Source organism: Fundulus heteroclitus, chromosome 3, assembly GCF_011125445.2.
Source record: "Fundulus heteroclitus isolate FHET01 chromosome 3, MU-UCD_Fhet_4.1, whole genome shotgun sequence".
NCBI classification, from domain to species: domain Eukaryota; kingdom Metazoa; phylum Chordata; class Actinopteri; order Cyprinodontiformes; family Fundulidae; genus Fundulus; species Fundulus heteroclitus.
In genome coordinates this window covers 14,653,596-14,668,726 of record NC_046363.1, presented here as the reverse complement: position 1 = coordinate 14,668,726, position 15,131 = coordinate 14,653,596, and the positions used below count along the sequence as shown (strand labels likewise).

General features: G+C 37.8%; 1 protein-coding gene across 1 annotated transcript in view; it reads right to left on the bottom strand.

Annotated features, from left to right (window-relative positions):
- The window catches only part of dnah5 (dynein, axonemal, heavy chain 5), a 121,392-nt gene that overhangs the window by 39,239 nt on the left and 67,022 nt on the right, over nucleotides 1-15,131 (bottom strand). The window contains exons 60-67 of the mRNA XM_021317547.2: nucleotides 13,382-13,535; nucleotides 12,673-12,940; nucleotides 11,492-11,615; nucleotides 10,720-10,827; nucleotides 9,636-9,750; nucleotides 7,264-7,440; nucleotides 2,239-2,442; nucleotides 1,690-1,869 (exon numbers count right to left, since the gene is read on the bottom strand). Coding sequence (XP_021173222.2) covers nucleotides 1,690-1,869; nucleotides 2,239-2,442; nucleotides 7,264-7,440; nucleotides 9,636-9,750; nucleotides 10,720-10,827; nucleotides 11,492-11,615; nucleotides 12,673-12,940; nucleotides 13,382-13,535 — 1,330 coding nt within the window. The remainder of the gene's footprint in view (nucleotides 1-1,689; nucleotides 1,870-2,238; nucleotides 2,443-7,263; nucleotides 7,441-9,635; nucleotides 9,751-10,719; nucleotides 10,828-11,491; nucleotides 11,616-12,672; nucleotides 12,941-13,381; nucleotides 13,536-15,131) is intronic.

Here is a 15,131-nt window from a genome sequence, read left to right as displayed (position 1 = left end):
AAACCCAGCAGTGTTTAGTGCTTAAAAATGAAGGGTCAGTCGAATTTGCCCAGTCTTCAAAATATTGTGGTGTCTTTTGTTGCAAATTAAAGCAAGGCAAACACCGCAGGGTCAAAGACAAGAACGGATTATTATTTGACATCAACAGGAACCTCCTTTCTTCACGTTATCAGTGAATCATGTATTCTGCTTTCTGCTGTAAACTCTGCTGGAGGTGGTTTTATCACACTGCAGTTGATAAAAATAGAAGACCACCAGGGAGTGTGGCTCAGTGGGATTTCTGTATAAAACCATGCAGTTAAAGCAGCTTGCAGAAACATCTGTTAATTGGTGAAAAATACTTGAGATTAAATAATTCTAGTGCTCTGTGGGTGGCGGTGTTTCATTTTGTGCAATTGTTTCTCAAATTATTGGAACCTGTGTATGTGTGAATGTGCGGTAAAAACCTATTGGCTTGCCGATCCATAGAGGACAGTGGTTTATTTCAAACAATAAAAGAAAAAATATTTTGGTTTCTTGGATGAACACATAATGTCAGCGTGTATAAATCTGCTGTGTAGAAAGCTATTGTTGGGAGTTTGCATCAGCAACAGTAGTAACTGCAGTAACTGACCGCCCTTTGTGTATTTATCTTTAGGTTGTGTCTTAAACTTTTTACCAAATGGAACAATTATTTTTCATCCAAGCCCGTGCATAAGGAAAATCCCCTGGCTAGAGGTCGGTTCAGCCGCAGCCACTGATCGGCTTTATCTGAGGACGCTCGAAACAAACATGAAGAACCAGGTCTCTGATTCGCTGTTAAATGCAGCGAATCAGAGACCTGATTGCAAACGGTTTTTAAAATTCTCAAAGGCCAACACGATCTAAAGTATGGGTAGTGATGATAAACGTGGGTTTGCATGCTCTGCAAGGTTTTGTTGTGTTTCACAGCAACACATGCATCATTCATGTTGGTCAGTTGAATTAATGGGAACCTAAGGGCATCTGATGAGGTGAAAGAAAAAACACAGAAACCATTTTTTTTTTTTTTAGTTGCTAAATATACTCTGAAGCCAGGTTATCTGTCTGCTTTATTTTCTAATTAGTTAATGTTTAAGGAAACTTCAGAACCTGCGTTTGACTGATTAACGCTGTGCTCAGGTGGAATAACATGCAGACGTGGAGCATCCTATTGCATCACTTTTACTTCTTCCCACTTTAATCACGCATAGCTGTGGGGATAAGATTAACATCTAATTTATAAAGTGATAAATAATACATACAATTAAAAAATACAATTCATATAAATTATGTAAAAATGTTAATCATCATTGTTGCATTTCAAGCTAAGGACTTAATAGACTCAGATTCTCTTTGCTTTGGGGGTTTACACTATGGCTAATTTGAATTTTTGTATAGTTACAGTTCAGCCCAATTATATTTTATATTCATAACGTAATGAATTTCTGAGCTTTTTATTTGTATAAATCTAAATAAGAGCTATGATTGATTTTAGTCATGCTAAAGTGATAACATGTGTATCAGATTTTAGACTGTGGCAAGCAGTTAATAGAACTGCTTTTGATTTTTGGAAGGAAAAAAAAAAGTTATTTCCTGTAAATTATCCAATTTGTTGAAAAATCACCTGTTTAGATTCATTAAAACAAAAATAATTGTATGTAGCAGCAGGCCCATTCTCATACACATTACCTTCAAGGGCAAAACCTCCTTGTTGATGGAGAAGAAGGAGGCCATAGCTTTGGTCCAGGAGGCGAGGCCTGCGACATTCCCACACACCCTCTTGGCTGTTTCTATGTTGTAGTCGGGCATTTCAAAATAGGGCTGCAGCAGCTCCACTGTCTCTTCGTTAATGGTGTCTTTGGGGAATTGCTTAAAAAGAAACAAAGAGATAAAAAAATACAAGATGGGGTTTTAGGACAAAGGAAGTTTTTTTTCTACTTGTAAACAGAAAAAAAAAACAATTGTGACCTTTGTCTGTTTACAGTAAGAAAAGTAAAAGGCAGTAGAGAAGAATGAATCTATTTTTTGTCTATAATTTTCTTCCTCACTTCCGTTTTCTTAGCATTCAGTTGACTTCTTCACTAAGTGCATCTGCAGATACTAAAATTGTTTTCCAAAGTGAAGTAAGATCCAAAAAAATAAATAAACCCACAACATTATCTCTGAAGTCTTGTGTTTTACAGTTTCTGTAAGCAGGTTTTGTGCAGCGTGTACTTTATGTAATGCTTAAAAACGCACCTGCAAGCTGCCCAGGAAGTTTCCAGCGGTCATGAGTTTTAAGGACTCCTGCCAGGAGGGAGCGATGCAGTTTTTCTCTGGATCGATCTTCGCGCTATTGACCCGCCTTTGGAAGAGCAGCAGCACACAGTCCATGATGCGCATGATGAGGTGGGGAGGCCGTCCGAGCGTTCGTACAGTGGCGATGTCTGATGGCTTGATGGTCTATGTTTGCAGAGACAAAAGAGAAAGCAGAGGAGCAGACATTTTAACATAAATGCGACAGGAAAAAAAAAAAGAGTTTGCCAAGGCTGGTTTGGAAGCGCTAACTTTATTGCAGAGAAGACACGTCTGTGCCAACAATAGTTGGATGACATTTCTGCTTTTTGAAAGGATGACAGAATTTGCGATAAACAATGCACGACTTTGGATCCCAGCTCTAGAATTCAGCAACAAGGCTTTGCGAGTCTCAAACACTGCCAAATTTCCAAGCGTCCCACTTGTCAAAATACAAAAAAATTTATGTTGTCCCTTTTTAACTAAAGATATAACCGGTAAGAACATAATCATATGGATCTTAGGCTGTTTTTTTACATGCTGGGCTTTTTGGGCCTCAGACCATGTCATTCTTTAATTGGATTTGATTAAACACTCAAAGTCAGCAGTAATGAAATCCGAAAATCTCTCAGCATATTTAAGGACCTTGTTCTTGACAGCTGCTTCAAATCGGTTTGCAAAGTAAAGAAACTTGCCATTATTTATGTTACATTTTGTGATAGTTTAATTAATTTTGATGAACCCATATTTCCCTCACCTATTTCTTTTCCCTTATGCCCGCAGCACGCTCATTAAACTTTAGTTTCCCCATCAAAATCTATATCAGCTGTGGACATCAAGGGCAGTGTCAATCCTATTGCTTTATTTTATTATTGGCACGGGAACAGAAATAAAAATGGCTGACAAATATTGTATTCCTATTTTCTTATATTTATTTTTTCCTCATTTTTCTTTGGAGGCTATTTAACATGTGTCAGAGTAGCTATGGGTATTTTTTGTACATAAGGGGGAAAAAACACAAGAGAACAAGAAACATGGATGAAAAAGAGCTGGAAAGAGAAAGACTGAGTTTGGTGTGAGGAAATTAGAGAAAATGTTATATGACAAAAAACAACAAGGCAATTTGTTTTTAATTACTTTGCTCAATAGAGGGCACAATAATTAATAAAGACACTATTTCACATCTTCCAAATATAAGCACAGGAAATATGTGGAAATAATGCTGCCAGAGGCATGAACAAGAAGACTAGAAAAGTAGTAATTAAAAGAAACAAACTATAAATCATGTATGAATGACAGGCTTCAGCTGTGGGATGAAGGATTACCTCAGGAGAATGATTTAAGAAGAGTCTAAACGAGTACGAATACTGCAATTACGTTGTTTTGGAAACTTCAAGCCAGCCAACTATTGTACGAATCCTGCAGTTGGTACACAGCTAAGAGAACTTAATAGTCATGTAAAAAAAGGTTCATGGAAAGAAAAAGTAGCACCCATCATAAGATACACTTTTCTTGTTCCTTTTTTTTAAAATACTATAAAATATATTCTGTTTTTTTTATTTTCTGCTATTATGTTTTTCTTAATTGTACTTTTTTCACAACAGTACAATTAAGCTGCCCTTTCAATGTTTTACTTTTTTTGCAATGTAAATTGGCATATGAAAATGAAGCACATTCTATTGAATCAGCTCCTTCATCTCACTTCATCAAAACACACTTCATCAAGTGTGTTTTGATGCACACTGGTTTTGTATTGCACATATAAATTGGGATTAAGGGTATGGAATGCAGTATGTTCAATGTGACATGTAGCCAATCAGAAAGCCAGGTGAGGGAAACGGTGAGAAAGAAAAAAAAATAACAGCTCACCTCCATATCTTGAACAACATAGATGACTGTCCACTCTACGCTCTTTCTGAAGGAGCGAATGCTGCTTGTCAAGACTGAATGCAATCTGCTGGGTTTCCTTAAATAGCTAACATTTTGACCAATCTGTATTATTTGATTGAATTTACCATTGTAAAGTGCCTCGCGATGACGTGTTGAGAATCGGCGCTATATAAATGCAATTGAATTGAACTGAATATTGCGAGAGCCACAACAATGTAATTTGGGTATTAGGTCTATTTGCAAACCCAACGTCTACATATGAAACAGCAAGATAAAAAAAAAAAGATTAAGGAGGGGCCTGGGATAACAGACTGGTGGACAACCTTCTACCCAGCTTTAATCACAATGCAGCGCCAGGTCTCAGACCACTAACTTTAGTCACACCAGGACAGTAAAGCCAGTATATCAAGCCAAAAAGGGATCCAAGTGGAAGCCTGAAGCAACACAAAATAGTGCATCACCCTGTACACGTTCTGCCATACAAGGAAGCACATAAATCTGCTGTATCACCCATTTGTCTGCCCTTAAACCATTTTTATTCAGTTATACTAGCATACATTATATACAAAAACATGAAACTATCCATGAAGGCTTGTCACTTAATTGACACTCATCAAAGCATGTCTTTGGGGAATTTTTCATTCCCAGATGTAAACTTGCTTGATTCCATACGGAGAAAAATGTAGACACTGGCTAAATACACAAGAAGAAGAAAAAAAAAGGATTTGCTATTAAAACAAAAGCAGAACCATAAATGTACGGTAATGGATTCAACTAAAACTTTCTCTTACTTGCAGTTCTTACCATAATTTGAAACCACTTAAGAAAATTGCGCTTCCCTATTTCACCTATTAACTTTTCTGCATTTAAATGTGCTTTGAAACTAACTAGTCCACAGTGTTGTATAATGTAGCCAATTTAGGTCTCACGATGTTTGATTTTTCACCAGGGCAATGGTTTTCTCTGAACGTGACAAGAATGTAATCGATTTCATCTTTTGATCCGAATGCAGATAATGTGCCAAAAACAGTTGAAATAACGACAAACTTTAAAAAATGACGTATGGTTAAGGCAACCAAAAATGTAGCCAATGATTTGACAAAACATGAGCAACAGGAAAAAATAATGGTGATTTGGATAAGGCAAAATAAAAGCACAGGAATCCATTTTCTCATTCAGCGACTGCACTTCCTGGACCATCTCAAGAACTACAACCTTCCATAGGAGCTTCTGTTGATGTTCTACAATGCCATTATTCAGTCTGTCCTGTGTTCGTTCACCACTGTGTGACCACTGTGACCCATCCACAAAAGAGGAGAGGTCCAAACTAAGATAAGATAAGAAACACAGAGCCACTGGTGCTCGTAAACAACTCCCTAAACCAAAACTACAACTAACAATTAGGTCTGCAGAGATGTTCATCGGGGCTGACCTTCCGTCCATCCGGGACTTGTACAGATCTGGGGTCCGGAAAAGGGAAGCCAACATCTCTGCAGGCCCCGCAACACAAGCTATTTTGGCTTTTACAGGTCATCACTACAGAGCACTATTTACAAAAACCAGCCACCACCGAGACAGTCTCTTCCCTCAGGCTGTCAGTCTGATAAACACAGGGCGCCCCGATCGATACCATGTATATTTTTGCACTCATTTGAACATTTCTATCTCTTTTGTAGAAAAAAAAAAACAGTGGATGTATACATGTTTACAAAACTATTTTGATTTCTCTTTGTAGATATTCATAATTAAAATGTCTTCATGGAAAGCAAAACGTTTTTGTTTGCACAAACTTGGCGAATGAAGCTGATTCTTATTCTGAACATCAGCAAATTAAAGATTTATCACTTTAGAGTCATGTTATCTTCATGTTCTTTATAGTGAAAATATCACTTAATCAAGTATATAGCATCATGACTGTCTTCTGTAAGATCACTACTGATGTCCAATTTTCATTTTGGGAAATAATCACTTTTTCACACAAAGCCAATGCATTTTGGTTTAGATTTTGTGCACCTTATCAATTCTAAAACCAGATTAAACCCATGTTTCTTCTGTCTTGTTAGATAAAATACCATCATTGCATTTTTAGATATTTCTTTTTAGATATACCCATCTTTGGTTGATTTTTGCCAAATGCTTTCCTTAAAACTTTGAAGGCATAACACTGTGAGGGAGAACCAGACTCACCTTATTTAGCACCTTAAAGTAAAAGTACCATATGATTTCACAGCACAGACTGCCAGTCATGGTGTGGAATATTCTCAGCACAGCTATTCAAGACAAACTACCAAAGAAAAACAGATTTGTTTCCTTTTTCCTAAATTAGCTCTGTGAGCTACCTATAATGTCCAACTGATATATTGGTGAGACTGTGGACTCTAGCCGCTGCCATTTAGAAAGTGGAGAGGCTTCCTATCAAGTCTAGGCAGAAGCAAACTAAAATCAAATACTGGGGGGAAAAAACAAGGATGCAGAGATTTACTGCACTGAAAGACATCTGATTATGAAAAAGGTTTATGTATTGTTGCAGCAGCAAATTACATTGCATTAATTATGTCAACTGATGAAATCCTTTCCAGTGTTTTTGCCAGTTGTCTTTCCTAAAAGAAGAGGGGCACAAATGTTGCTCATTTATTTACATTTGGCAGGGGATAAGCCTCAATTTTTATCCGCTGACTTTCCATAAGCATGAACGATTACTTCTCAAAAGTCGCTTCTGTTTCAGTTTGATGCGTTGTGTCAGAGTTCGTGCAGACAGACGTGAATTCTGCATGATTCATTAAAAACAATCATAAAAAAACTAATAGCATAATAATGATGTGTGAAAATATATTACATAATTTTCTATAATTGCCAGGTCATTTTCTATTACAAAGCTCTTTGGGTCATGGACAAAGCAAATAACTACCCTCATTATCTTTAATTGTTACTGGTGCACGGTAGCAGTGAACAAATGTTTGCAAACCGCAGCTAATCTTTGGTAGGATTTACAACCATTTTGGAGAGTAGACTTTGTTTACATGTCCAACAACAAAATTAAATCAGTCCTCATCAGCCTGTTAATTGCATATTTAATATTAATGTCTATGAGTGCCATACTTGCAGTGCAGCCTCTGCCTCCTCCAGAGCTGGCCGCGCAGCTTCCAGCTTCTCCTCGGCGATGGCCTTGTCAGCTGAAATGCTATCCACTATGGCTTGAGCCTTGTCCTTCACTTTCTGTACTTCAACCTTTACCCGCTCTGCCGCCTGGGCTTTTACTGTCACCTCTTTGAGAACCTGGAAATAAAAATAAATCATGCTCATGAAGCATCACAGTGTATACTTTAAGCCACCCAGCAGGGAGCAAAGGAATTACTGTGTCGTAACAGAGTAACACACTACATAGAAGTTAGGATACAGTGTCGCATATGGTTCCAGTTATATATCAGGGAGTAAATTAAACTATATTGATGGGTATTCTTCCATATATTTCAGCAGAGCTATGTTTCATACAAATATTGTACTCTCAGATCATAATCTATAAAGTCTAGATTCCGTGCCGGAGGTTTCCATGCACTCGTCATTGCCATGAATCTCATTTCAAGTTTGGGCTTTAAATGATGCATGCTGTTTTCAGGGCGGATTAACGATGCAGCTTTAATGGTTTGTAAAAACAGAAACTGGATGCATGTGTTTTAATTTATTGCGGTGTTCCTCTAATCCATACTTGGCAAAACTATGCATTCAGTTTCAAATGCATATGTACATCCTAATATAGATACATGACCCAGGCCGAGTTCAAAAGAGACCCCACACTTTTTGCTGCCTTCAACACGACTCTGTGGATATTTAATCACTCTTGGTGTTTTTTTTTATTTATTTACTTTGTTTGTTGTTTGTTTTCCTGGCACAGACCTAGGCTTTCAGCATAGTTTAAAACATTTGTACAGGGTTAATGGTGTCCACTCCAAAACAAATTTTGATGTGTTTTTGTGCCCACTGTGCCGTCCAAACACCTATTTGGGCCCATATTTCAACCATGTAACTATTGAGTTGAGGTGAAGTTGAGGAATTTAAAGGAGGTCCTGCTGCTTCTTCACTCCGTCAACGTCAGTCCGTAGCACCAGTACAACTGGCTGCCAAACAGTCCTCTAACACGATGCTACCACAAACATGCCTGACAGCTGCCAAACTCTTCCCAGATTTGTAGTCTTGCTTTGACTCCTCTTGTCACGTTGGCCAAGCAGTCTAATCTTTGTCTGCTCGGATCATGAACGTTTTCTCCAAAAGGCATTTCACTTTTCTGGGCAGCTGCAAATTCCAGTTATAATTGAAGGTGTCAGTTTTGGAGCAGGGCTTCTCACTATGTCCGTGCCTTTGGTCACGACCATTTCAGTCTACACTGAACTGAAACTAGTCTCACTCTGACATTGGCACTGATGATCGGTCATCTTCCAGTTCATGATAGGCTTAAGGTTTGCCAGACACATCGACACTGGTTTTAGAACTGATGAAGCAACTTAAGAACCATGCTTAGAACCTGCTTCTGAGTTAATAACCAATTTGAGATAACTTTCTTTACTTTTTCATTGTTTTTTTTTTGTTTGTTTGTTTTGAACGTCCAATCAGCGTTGGCTTTGAGGCGGGTTGAGGTGTGACGCAACGAGAAGCGTGACAGTTCAGTCTAAAGAACATGGCGGCTTCAGCCGATGAAACTAGCGTTAGCGTGGCTATCGAGCAAGTTTTATCGGAATTACAGAGTATTTCTTTGCTGAGCTAACGAGCCTTTACCTGCAGCAGCAAGAGTAGCTTGGCTTGTGGTTGTGTTTTCGTCGACGACGAAGCATGTTGACGAGTACGTCATATGCTTCGTTGATCTGATTAGTTTATTTGGCCCGTCTATCACCAACATAGGCCAATCAGCTAACCAGCATTTTCGCCCCTTCCCAAAATTACTTTAACGGAAGGTTTCCAGATGGATATGCAGTGCAAATCCAACTGGCGGAGTCAGGTAATCTGGCTCAGGTTTATGCTAAAAATTAGCAGGGAGTATGTACATATTGGAGTAAATTAGAGAAGATGAACTAAATTCAATCTTGCACCTGCAAACCGACTGTTAGAAATTCAGCGAAGTTTCACGTTGTAGCATCATCCCAATGTGTCCTTAAAAACTTAATAGGAAATTCCTCTTGATGATGGGATTATGTAGATTTGTGACTGGGTCTATATGTTACGTTGAAAGTCATTCTTTATCTTAAAAAGGATAGGAGCACAGCAAGACAAATACACATTTATTTATTCATTTATGCAGACAAGTATGGATTTCACCGCTGATTATGCACGCAGGCTACAAGCAGAATATCTCAAAAATAGATGTTCATTCAAAAAACGGAGGTGACTTAATCTATAACTTCTATTTCTGCAGGCAGACAGAGACTCCCACAGGACCTAAAACAGGAGCACACACACGTGAGGAAAACAAATCTGCTCACCATATCGGCTTTGTCATTGGCAACCTGTAGCTCTTTCTCTTTCACCTCCAGTTCCTTGCTAAGAGCTGCTACTGATTCTGACGCCTCTTTCAGCTTTTGCAGGCCAGTGTTCATCCTAAACAGTAAAAAGAGATTTATTATAGCTATTCAGACATGTACAGTAAATACTGAAGATTCGCAGCATGAGGCTTGATGTGCGCTGTATGCTAGCCTACCTCGTATATATCTGAAATTCAGGACATGGGATTATGTTTGGCATAAATTAGTTTTAAAGCTTTAGGTTAACCTGAACGACCTTTGGTTTGAATCAATGTCTGTTTAGCACCAGGTGATAGAACTACTTCGATGCAGGCATTTCATCTTTCGTGCCATGTGTTGGATTTTCTTTATGTCAAGGTATCCCTTCAGTAGCTGCCAATAAATCCTGAAGGTTCTTAAGTTCAGAATCGTTAAAAAAGGATTTTATGTTCCCTTCAGGTGGGGAATGGCTTTCAATACTTGATGCACCTTAGTGGCCTTCTTGGAGGGATGATTTACCAAGGCTTTTCATTTCTAATCCACAATTTGACTTTATAGTGTTGAATTTTTCAAGAATTGAACTGTTTTGAGTATGAAAAAGGCTGAAGTTAGCTAAAAATCTATTTGAATATGACTATACTGAGTAGATTGGATTCTATTTGGATCATATGAGTCTATGTTAAGCTGCACTGAATTTGAATAAATAACTGGTTTTGAACCTGTAGCCTTTATTAAATCAGTTCTAATGTGCAAATTAATTGAGAACTAAGTTGATCTGAATTGAAGTGAAGTAAACCTAGCATAGTAGTATTCTCTGGAGGCTCTAAACAGATTGTATATGTTGTGACGCATGGCATTTTCAGCATTTTCTCAAACAACACATTTTATAGAAATCTATAAAGCGCAATTATGATAGTTAGCACTATGATTTAAAGCTGTATTTGCATTTTATAAAACTGCCAGAATAGTTCAGATTTGTCATTCAAATAAAAGGTAACTATACACTTTTAAGCAAGGGTAAAAAAATCCATTTGTTTTACATTTTCAACCTTATCGTCTCCTTTACCTGTTAGCCATTGTCTGCACTTCAGACCTCTTCTCCTTATAGATGGTCTTATAGCCTTGAATGAAGGATAGGTAGGACTTGGGGGTGACATGGGTGGAGCGCCGGTATCTGCATTGAGTTTAGATAGCATTAGAATAATTTCATTACAAATTAGGAAGTAGAAATCATCGGCACAACATCTTGACAATAAAACTTTTCATTAATTAACCAAGAAGCTTCTCCAACTTATATACGTAGTCAACAAACTTGAATGTTACATGAGCCCTTAAAAAGGCTCAATTGTTCCAAATGCAGGCTAAAAATGACAGGAGGTGGTGCACTCTTGAGGCAACTATTTGGGAGAATGTGTTTGAGATGCTTCCCTGAAACTATTGCAGGATATCTGTTTCTTGTTGAATACACAGAGCCATAAAAATACTTGCAATTTGACCTTTTTCCTCTGTTTTTGCACAAAGACACTCTTAATTTTCGGTGAGGCCCCTACTCCTTTTAGCCTACTTCATGTTGTCAAACCTGTTCTATTTAAACAATGTCCTGATCCTACATGTCTTAGGCCTAAGTGTGGCTCATATAACTGCACAGCTTTAGTTAACCTTGTTTGATATTAAAAATTAGTCTGATTATCTGAAACGTTCAAGAGGGACAAAAAGCAAAAACAAATTAAATCAGCAGGAGGGGCAATTGTTTCAAAAGCATTGGCATGTTTTAATATGCTTTTTGCATGTAGTGCAAGGTACCCAGCTTAAACATCCAGTCCGTTGATATACTGTACCTTTGAAAGTACTCCACACACTTTTCTGCAACACCATCCTGGAAGGAGCCCATGCACTGGACTACTTCCCGTTTGACCTGTGCTGAGCACTCGATATCGTACACAGACAGGAAGTGCTCTGAAACTGAATCACAGGAGGCAGGTGGATCAAAAATAACTCAATAAAAGTGTGAATCAGTTGTAATAACACAAAAAGAAGGAATAACCCAAATTGACATGTCTACAAATAAATGTGCTGAAGGAGTGTGCATCTCTAAAAATCAGTCTCTCTTCTTTAAACTGGACTGAGTCTAACAGCTGCAAAGAGAATCAATTATTGACTTTTTCCATCTTTTAGTGTAACAGTAGAAATGAATTTGTGAGTAAATCAACAAGAGACAGAGAAGATTTAAAATACCTATTGTGCTCACCATGCTCTTTAGTTCTTCTGGCAGGGATCAAGGAGAGGATCTTTTGCTGATATATTCTACAATTTATTTTTATTGCAAAATGCTTCAGAAGTCAGACGATCAAATAGAATTCTGCACTGGCAGTTCAAGTACTCTTTAAAACGATTTCTCTGTTTTCTTTTTTTTTTTTTTTTTTACACCTAATAGACTTTAGTTTCACTTCACTTCACTCGCCTTGTAAATTTCAGTCTTTAATTTGTGTTTATATGTGTAAACAGCTAAGTGACAACGCAGGCATTTTATCAAGGGCTTCTCTAGCGTTGATGGTACGAGCTAATTCTCTTTAAAAGTGATAGGCAGCTGCACGGAAGAGCACTTTACTGAAATTCGGCTCAACAAATCTTGAGGAGGAGTCTAAATATTTAAAAGCTCTGGCATAAGGTCTGGCGACATGTTTCCTGATGAATAAATAAGTGAAAACTCAGACCAGTTATTTAAGATCAGCCTGACATTTGTTGAAGTTTAATATCTGGAAAGCTTTGCAAGCCTCTCCATCATTGAAACAATGGTATATTTTATATGAACAATTGTAAGTGTTTTCATGAGATGGTTCACAGCTAAGGCTTAGGATGTACTCAGATTTATTCAAACAATAAGTTTTGGCAATGAAAGAAACACCTGTCCCTTCAAAGTAAGGATTGCAGGAAAACACTACTAACATCAATATAAACAAACGTTACCAACAAATGAGCTCAAATCACACCATTATGAAACAATGCTGAAGAGAAGTACCTGCAATGAGCGCGTCTTTGGGCCAGCGACTAAACCAGTCCATGGTGCAGCCAGATATCAGTGCTGGAAACTTCAACGCCCGGTTGCGGAACTTCTCTCCAACAGGCGAGAAGCACAGAACAACGTGGAGATTGTGTCGGACCCGTGACATGAAGTACTCGTACAGATTTTCATTGGTTGCCGGTCGCTTTGGAAACTCTCGCCGCATAACAGGGACGAGGTCACTGAGGATCTCATCCAACTCGTCACGAGCAAACAAATTGGACACCTAAAAACAGAAATGACACTTGTTTCACCAACTTTGTAATGGTGCAAGTTCTGAACATAAGGCAAGGCAAGTTTATTTGTACATCACATTTCACTGCTGCACATGAAATAAGAAAAGAGAATCGTAGAGAAACATACATTGCAGCGGCATTATAAAGGCAGGAACGTTGGACTAGAAACCTTTATGCATCCACTGCTCAAATTGTAATCCAGGAAAGGACATAGAGAGAGAGTAAAAGATGACTTGAGGAACAGAAAGAAAGAGAGAAGGGATATCTGCACTACCACAGAGAGGAAAACAGAGCACCTGGACTTAAAATGTTTATGAAAAATCAAGAGTCACATAAATAGTCTGGACAGAATATATGAAGTTCAAACTTTCGGAAAAAGTATGACATGTGAGAGGAAAAAAACAGATTTATTTAGTATTTGTGATTCCGACCTCTCCAGATGATAAGACGTTGTTCATATACTCCAAGAAGGACTCGTCTTTGATTTCGTTGTCAGTAAAGATGAAGCTGACGCCTTTCCCCTGCTGACCGGCTGTTTTGTACAAATTTTTCAGGTCATCCATCAAGTTAGTGGTGTTATAAGAGCTGTAAAATGTAAACAAATACAAAGAATGTGGATGTGAGAATGGGCCTCAGAAAAATCCCCCTCTTTGTGGAGCCCAAATTAGAGTTGTTAATATGTATTTTGTGCGAGCCAAAACTACAGAGTGGCATGGGTTCTAGAGGTTAAACAACAAACAAAAACACATAAATGCAAGTGGCCTGAAATTTTCTAAATTAAAAAAAGATATGATGATAACGCAAAAGCTATTTCCATTGGTTTTTAAGCATAAACTTAAGGTTTTACGTCTATAATCAGAAACATTTAGGTATCAGATCTCCTATGATAACAAAGACTTTATAGCATTTAAATGAAACCCAACCTAACTTGTTCTTTTCAATTAGACTAATTTTTCATTCTTTTTTTAACAGCAAAACAACAATAAATATGATGAAGCTTGGTTTAGTTTAATTCCTACCTAGCACAAATGAAGAGTATCTGCTAAAGTAATTAGTTCATCTGATTGTCAGTCTCACAGTCAAATCCACATGGATATGCATTCTCCCTTAAAGCTCTTTCCTAAACTATCACTCTTTGTACTTAAAGAACAAAATGAACAATAACAGAATAAACCACTGGATTAAGTAGTTGTTGGATGTGCTCATCTTAGGGAACATTGGAGTTAAATTTGTGTTACTAGATGGTGCATAGATGAACACCGGATGTGTGAATAGACAAAAGCAGCTAAAAACAGAAAACCAATATGTACTCATGCTACTAAATGGTAAATGGATGGAACTTATATAGCATTTTTCCAGTCATGCTGACCACCCAAAGCGCTGTACACTATAGCCACATTCACTCAGTTGCTCTCACTAATGCTCACACATTTATACACCGAAACGCAGCTCAGTAGGCAACTTGGGGTTAAGTGCCTTGCCCAGGGGCACATCAACATGTGGCAAGGGGAAGCTGGAATCAAACCCACAATCTTCTGATTGACAGACGACTACTCAACCCATCAAGCCACAGTCTAAATTATCATGAAACTGAATATTACAGTTATAACAATATTAGGTATAACATGTATTCTGTTCTATACATTTTGATACATGGACATAAGCAAAATTAAAGATCAAAATGCTCACCAAGTTAAGTTTTATTTTTAAAATCATTCTTGTAAAGAAAGTTGACCTTTTTGATTGTCTGCTATTTGCAAAATGGGAGAATAACAAGCTTTAACAAGCTAGTTGTATCTTGCAAAAATGTAGTTATAAAGCAGTAGTAGCATTGAAAGATGGGGCAGGGTTGTTTCTAGTTTCCACACCATGTGTGGCTATTTGTTTTTGTTACTAACTATTTCTAGACAACCAAATTTCTCTGTGACTTTTTTGAGGGTTAGGGAAAGGTATAACAACCTTATTTTCAGGTCATTGACTGGCAGTGCACAGCATTGTATTTGCGTGACTGGCAGTATATAGCAACATCGCTACTCTGTCTTTCACATTGCCAAAGAAGACTTCAGTTATTCCAACATTTCCTCAGACATCTTATTTAAAGCAGCACTGCCACTAGGGGGCAGTAGATATGTAACTTTTCAGGTTTTGCACCCCTGAAGGTCACTGGCAACCCTGACAAGA